Below are 8,111 nucleotides of genomic sequence, written 5' to 3'. Positions count from 1 at the left end.
ACGTCAACACAGTCACATGCCTTCAAATGTAAAGTTTGTAAAACGTAAGTTTACCTTGGACAATTAGATGTACTTTTGTTGATTTGGGCAATTTGTCTGACAGTATTGAACACACATATGGTCCTTCGTCCTGCAGATCCACGTTTTCTATCTTGATGCTGTACTCAGTTTGAACTGTGTCTAGGAGAATGACACGAGGATCCAGGGACCATTTCTCCTCTCCTGCGAACAGAATGGTGGTGCGATTCAGCCACGCTACTCTTGAGACCTTAGGGTCCACACTGCATCTGTTAAAAGGAGAAAGAGAGAGACAGAGAGAGAGAGAGAGAGAGAGAGAGAGAGAAATGATGAACATTACATAATATCTCACCATAAGTGAGATAGCTTAATAAAAGTGATGAAGCTGCATTCAACATCATGTTATCAGCTCATCCACTGATGAAGGTGCATTAAACATCACGTTATCAGCTCATCCACTGATGCAATATGCGATAAGAGTTTCATGCTTCCAGTCTCACATATCAAATGATTGCAAGGTTGCAAAGTGATCTTGAAGCGGAGATTTCCTATGTTGAATTTGACATATGTTTTCAGGTTAAAGTGACTGGATGACATATATCACGCTCTGATAATTCACTTAGCCATCAGTTAAGATTTGACCCTAGTCTGGTATTTGTCAGACATAAAGGATGGATACCATCCATCATTTCTTGTTTGTCTATTCATATCATATATGTATATGGCCAAACCTCATTTCATACATACATGTAAGAAAAGCTGGGTGTAAAAACATTAGTTATACCCCCCACCTCAAAAATGAAGTTCATTCATTAAAAAGTGTGCAATGACAGTGTCAATGACAATTTATGTCTTAGATCTTTCAGTAAACAAAACTTTTAGCGGTGAGCTGGAAGGTTTGTAATGACTTTTCTAATCAGCCAAAGTTGAGCGATATCTACAATCAGCGCTTGTGATTTTTTTTTTGCCGTAAACTGGGTTACATAGCTTATACCTGGGCTTGATGGACTACACCACAGCCCCCTCTTTAACCATGAAGGGCAGAAGTCTCTTTTTAATGGGACCATTAATTCTGTGTGCGCTGCGACCTCCAACAAAATATATGCTGCTCACTCAAGGGTATCCTGTTGTGCACATGAAAGAGAAGTATACTGCATTATGAGATTTACCCTAGTTTTCTTATACAAGTCAGAGTGAATGAGAAGTATACTGCATTATGAGATTTACCCTAGTTTTCTTATACAAGTCAGAGTGAATGAGAAGTATACTGCATTATGAGATTTACCCTAGTTTTCTTATACAAGTCAGAGTGAATGAGAAGTATACTGCATTATGAGATTTACCCTAGTTTTCTTATACAAGTCAGAGTGAATGAGAAGTATACTGCATTATGAGATTTACCCTAGTTTTCTTATACAAGTCAGAGTGAATGAGAAGTATACTGCATTATGAGATTTACCCTAGTTTTCTTATACAAGTCAGAGTGAATGAGAAGTATACTGCATTATGAGATTTACCCTAGTTTTCTTATACAAGTCAGAGTGAATGAGAAGTATACTGCATTATGAGATTTACCCTAGTTTTCTTATACAAGTCAGAGTGAATGAGAAGTATACTGCATTATGAGATTTACCCTAGTTTTCTTATACAAGTCAGAGTGAATGAGAAGTATACTGCATTATGAGATTTACCCTAGTTTTCTTATACAAGTCAGAGTGAATGAGAAGTATACTGCATTATGAGATTTACCCTAGTTTTCTTATACAAGTCAGAGTGAATGAGAAGTATACTGCATTATGAGATTTACCCTAGTTTTCTTATACAAGTCAGAGTGAGTGAGAAGTATACTGCATTATGAGATTTACCCTAGTTTTCTTATACAAGTCAGAGTGAATGAGAAGTATACTGCATTATGAGATTTACCCTAGTTTTCTTATACAAGTCAGAGTGAATGAGAAGTATACTGCATTATGAGATTTACCCTAGTTTTCTTATACAAGTCAGAGTGAATGAGAAGTATACTGCATTATGAGATTTACCCTAGTTTTCTTATACAAGTCAGAGTGAATGAGAAGTATACTGCATTATGAGATTTACCCTAGTTTTCTTATACAAGTCAGAGTGAATGAGAAGTATACTGCATTATGAGATTTACCCTAGTTTTCTTATACAAGTCAGAGTGAAAGAGAAGTATACTGCATTATGAGATGTACCCTAGTTTTCTTATACAAGTCAGAGTGAGTGAGAAGTATACTGCATTATGAGATTTACCCTAGTTTTCTTATACAAGTCAGAGTGAATGAGAAGTATACTGCATTATGAGATTTACCCTAGTTTTCTTATACAAGTCAGAGTGAATGAGAAGTATACTGCATTATGAGATTTACCCTAGTTTTCTTATACAAGTCAGAGTGAATGAGAAGTATACTGCATTATGAGATTTACCCTAGTTTTCTTATACAAGTCAGAGTGAATGAGAAGTATACTGCATTATGAGATTTACCCTAGTTTTCTTATACAAGTCAGAGTGAAAGAGAAGTATACTGCATTATGAGATGTACCCTAGTTTTCTTATACAAGTCAGAGTGAGTGAGAAGTATACTGCATTATGAGATTTACCCTAGTTTTCTTATACAAGTCAGAGTGAATGAGAAGTATACTGCATTATGAGATTTACCCTAGTTTTCTTATACAAGTCAGAGTGAATGAGAAGTATACTGCATTATGAGATTTACCCTAGTTTTCTTATACAAGTCAGAGTGAATGAGAAGTATACTGCATTATGAGATTTACCCTAGTTTTCTTATACAAGTCAGAGTGAGTGCGGGAGGCAGAGGAACTGTAAAATAGTATGCCTGATCCAGTTTGGCTTTAAATTGGATGCATGAGTGCGTAAAGACAACAATGCAATACTGCTAATAATTCTCTGTTAGAAGTCAACTCTGACAAGCGTTTGGCCCTAGCATACGTATACAAAAAAAGCACTTTGTGCTTATCAATTAATCAGTTATTAAGTACACAAAGTCAGAGACCTCGAGGCTACACATCACATAAAGTGGGGCAAAAAATATCCTTTGAGGGAAATAAAACTCTGACCACTCTACTCTGCTCTAACTTCTAGATATCATTTAGATAAATGCAGGACATCGAGAAGCTGCTGTGAATTTCCACCCCTAGAAAGATTATGTCAGTGTATGGGCAACCAGGCTCTAGCCAAGATAAATGATGGTTGGCCACTGGTTGAAGGGGGATTGATGACCGTCATTACTTTTGATGCAATGTGTGGTATCAACTTGCTTTGGCTCCTTGAACGTGACACGCTCATAAATATTCTTCCGTGTCCCTTGAAGATACAAGCAATATCAGATTTACACTAAATCTTAAAAAGAAAAATATAGCTGCAAGCAGCGATGGAGGGTTCATGCAGCGAATCGGCCAAATTCGATTGGCTGTTGAAGGCGAATGCTTTCAGAGCGCAATGCAGTGATAAAGCATGGTCTTTAGAAAGTCCGTGCCAATTTTGGTGAAGATCGGATCAAATTTGCGACCTGTGCAAACTTTTTAGTGTTTTGGATGAAATTAAGGTCAAAGGTCACCAAATGTTTTGATTGTCCCCCAGATGGGGTCAGCAGTCCATGTACCAAGTTTGGTTTTGATACATTACAGGGTTGCCGAGATATGAGCTCACTTCCTGTTTGGCGGCTTCGCCCCCTAATTCGATTGGCTGCTACTGGCGAACGCTTTCATCAATTGTTCCATAAACTAATGCAGTTATATGGCATGGTCTAATGATGGTCTGTGCCAATTTTGGTGAAGATCAGATCAAATTTGTGACCTGTGTTTGCTTTTTAGTGTTTTTGACTAAATTCAATATGGCGCCCTGATCAATTATGATAATGTCACATATTTGCATGTGTCAATCTAAAGACCTCCAAGAGCATGTATGGATCCCACTAGTAAGTTGAAATTCCAAACACGTCAACAGCTACAAGCCAAAATGAATTTTTTGTAATTGCAGCGCCACCTAGAGGTCAAAGGTCACCAAATTTCTTAAGCGTCTTCCTGATGAGGTAAGCGGTCCATGTAGTAAGTTTGGTCTTGATACATGAAATCGTTGCTGAGATATGAGCCCACGTCCTGTCTGGCGACTTCGTCGCAAACTTTGATTGGCTGTCACGGGCGAACGGTTTTAGTTGCGAAGATGTAATATAGTATCCTTTGTGAGGCTTGGTCTGAAGATGATTTGTGTCAAGTTTGGTGTTGATCGGACAAAAATTGTGACCCGTGAAACTTTTTGAAGGTTTTTGATAAAATCCAAAATGGCGGAAAATCCATCATGACGCAAAATGACGTCATAGGGTGCGTTGAACTCGTGCTGGTCCAAGGATTCCAAGAATGCCTCATTTTTGAAAATCGGGCCAACGGGTCAAAAGTTACGTGTGTGAACGTACGTCCAACTTTGACCTGTTGGTGGCGCTAGAGCGCTACATCTGCCTACATGAAACTTGGTGAAATGAATCATGGGACTGTCCCCAATCAGTGTGCCAAATTTCACAACTTTTTACCAGACGGTTCTATGGGCTGCCATAGGATCCCAGCACAGAATAATAATAATAAGAACAAAGAGAAACACAATAGGTTTCTGCAGCTTCGCTGCATGAACCCTAATAACAAAACACTTTTGGGAAATAAAAAAAAGAAACCCTTATGGGAATAGTACATGTTTTTAATTCCGCCACAGAAGAAGTTCAACCCATTGTATTGTCTGTGTTGTTGTTCACTGAAAAGTGAAAAGTGGCGTGACATGTCCTCTGATTGGCTGACTGAAGACCAGGCAGTCAGCCATATCCTTAAACATCTGAAGAGGTTTCATGACACATGGCAGCACACCTGTTAATAGCAGTGCAGGGGAGGAGGCACAAGATGTCCGACATGAGTTCCTGTGCTGGGACTTACGCAGCAAATCCATGGGCTGATCCTACCTATCCCCTAAAACAGAGGGAACAGAGGTGGTGGAGAAACAGATAAACTGCGACCAGTTTCCAGTCTCTCTTCACCACTGCTCTCCATTCATCACTCGCTTTGTATCCCATAGAACCGGATTACAGCGTTCTGCTGCAGAGACAAACGAGAGGTTTTATTCTTTCTTTTCTTTTATATCGGTCATCAGTCACGACTCCCAGATTTTTTTGTGGATTTTGTGAAAAAAATGTGAGATCCCAATAATATGACAACAGATCAACACGTAGCTAAATGTGAACTGGTTCTGGCTGATATGGGGGGCCACGACCACTCTTATAATCAAACTGTTTGGGATCATGCTGATTGGTTCACGAGAGGAACATGAATGAAAGCCACATCCTCAGGGTCGTGGACTAACGGGTAAGGAGTCGCCGTATATATATATATATCTGACGGCAGACCAAGCCCGACAGGCACTAACTGAGCCTTGTATCCCCAGCTGCACGAGTTATCAATTGCCCCTTAATTCTCTCGCCAAAGAACACGACCCTCTGAAAGACATCCTCGTGTCAGCCATGGCATGATTCTATATGTACCAATTGTCCCGCTCCCATAGCAATGAATGGAAACTGAATCTCCGACGCTTTCGAAACTGAATGAGACGACGACGGCAGGCAAGGAGAAGAGCACAAGAGATGCACGCAAGCCTGCAGCCTTCCAACAAGCCACCTCGGGGGCCTTCGGTGCCTCGGAGCAAAAGGAGATGGCGAGGCCGCCTCTTGACTTTGTGATTTGCTTTGAAAACAGAAGCACGTCTTTCTCCGCCACTGGGGGATGAGAGATGACGTTGGTGCGGAAAACAGCAAGGCCCGTCTCCATGGCGAACTGTCTCAAGGTCTGCTTCTGCGAGGCTGGATTTGCACAATCCACTCTGATGCCTTCAGATCAGTAATTTCAGACCAGATTTTCACACAGGCGGTGGTGAGCGTGTCACACGGAGAGATCAGCTGCCCTGGTCTCAGTTGACTGGCAGTAGGGCGGTGGATTGGCAGTCTCTGTTATTGTCTCTTCTAAAGGAGTCAACACTGTGGCCAGACCCAGACCCCAGTTGTCCAAACAATCAGATCTATCCATTCCCAGTGATTTGGGATGATTAGAATAGGGGGCATTAGTAACTGAATCTCTTTAATTCTGTCCCATCATAAATGTTATTTAGTTGGATTAGGTGACTGCTCTAATTGCTGGAGCTCCTCCAGCACCTCCACTTAAAGTCGCCTCACATCCACGTTGGCCTACTTTCTTTCTCTCCCTCTCTGTGAGTTTCCATCTCTCATCAAACAGCATTTAAAGAACGGAACATCGCTTCATTCAACTCGAGCCTTTATACACAGCAATCAAATAATAGTCTGAGGGGAAAAAAGCCCTCTGGACACTGTGTTCAATTTCACTTTCGATGTGTGCATGAATATGAATGACTAAAGTGTGTACGTACTCTTTCTATATAGACAGACAGATAGACAGACAGAGAGGGAGGGATAGAGAGACACTCAATAAACCAAAGGGACTTGTAACTGGCCTGTATGGTAGTCACAGGGGTTTGCAGCAAGGTTAGGCTGGAAAGCATTACACTTTGAAAACCTATGTCTCTCTCCTTACACTGCTGCGAGACCAACTCTGGATGCAGAATGTGTCGTGGGGAGAGTGGTATGTAATAGGAATATAGGATTATATCTTACTTTGGCTGACCTTTCAAACAATTATAGAAATAGTATAATGTTTTTGGAGTAATTCTCTTCTTGCTTGATGTTGTTATTGTTGCAATTATTGTAAATATGTGAGAGCTGCAAGATCCCAGAATTTCCCCACAGGATTAATAAAGTATGTATCTATCTATCTATCTATCTATCTATCTATCTTTTTTTTTAGACTTGGTGTGTAATTATTTAACAGACTTATAAACATAAATATCATAAAAACATCAGAGTTCCTGAAGAACAAGCAGAATCTCCAGGGTGGAATGAAGGGCAGGCCTCCTGATCTGTGGAGACGTGTGTCTGTGGATGGCGTGATCTCATTTCTTACAGCTGTCTTGTTCCCTCCCCCTGATAAATGAAGACATTTCCTGAACCTCTCGTAAGTTTCACACACTCCGAGGTATTGCAGTGCAACTGCAGCGTTCAGATATGCCCACGGAAGTGCTTTATATAATATATTCATAGCTGTATGCAAGTGTTACCTTATCATTATTCACAAGCTATATGGAAGTGTTACCTTATCATTATTCATAACACGTTCATCTATGGCCCTGTTTTAGCCAGCTTTGATCAGGATTACTAAATGTAATTATTGTTCGTGGTAGTTATGTTACTGGCGCAACCTCAGTATTGAAGTTCTCACCACTGTGGTGTTCTCTTTGACTTTCAGTAGCTCATGATATCGGTTCGAAATTTAGCAACTTAGAATCAGACAGCCTACCTGGAGGGGGAAAGACTGTCAGTGCGACTTCGAGACTCCAGAGGTGGCTGAGGAAAGACGGCTTAATTATATAGTCTCCCCGTGCGTGCCACAGGAGCGTATTTTAAATAGAAGTAAGATATCCGGGGAGACCGTTTCAGTGACACTGCGGATAGACTTCACTGAAGTTTCAAAGTGTTAGGAATGTGTGTACATATAAAAGCAGATTTGTACTTCTGAGAGAAGAAATAAATCAGTTAGGTATAGCTTTGATTTGAAACATCAATGATTAAAGGACTCCAGCCATTTTAATAGACGTCAGGGTTACTGTGCCATTAGATATTTGGCAGGGATATTATAAAACTATTCATAAAACATCGTAGACACAATGACTGCAGCAGGTTGCTTACAGTTTAGTATTTATTTAGTAATGTTTTTAAAATACAATATGTTATATTTTGTAGCCAACAGATAAATGAATTGATAGAAAGCAACAGAATTGCACATCTATCTCAACAGTGCGAGCGTACAGCACCCAAAGGATCTATGGAGCTAAAACCGACATTCTGCCAGACTTAAAGACTCAAAAATCAAAAATAAGTGAAACTGAGGCTGTTTTTTTTTCACACGCAGTTTCAAATGATGTTTCTTTTGATGGGTCAGAGATTCTAGGCTTT

General features: G+C 40.2%; 1 protein-coding gene across 1 annotated transcript in view; it reads right to left on the bottom strand.

Annotated features, from left to right (window-relative positions):
• Positions 1–8,111, bottom strand: part of opcml (opioid binding protein/cell adhesion molecule-like) — a gene marked incomplete at both ends in the record, with an annotated part of 71,158 nt that overhangs the window by 34,723 nt on the left and 28,324 nt on the right. Inside the window, one exon of the mRNA XM_080835074.1 lies at positions 55–287. Within this exon, the coding sequence (XP_080691200.1) occupies positions 55–287 (233 nt within the window). The remainder of the gene's footprint in view (positions 1–54; positions 288–8,111) is intronic.

Source organism: Sprattus sprattus (genome assembly GCF_963457725.1).
Source record: "Sprattus sprattus genome assembly, chromosome: 1".
Lineage (NCBI taxonomy): Eukaryota > Metazoa > Chordata > Actinopteri > Clupeiformes > Clupeidae > Sprattus > Sprattus sprattus.
This window is presented reverse-complemented; position numbering and strand designations above follow the sequence as displayed.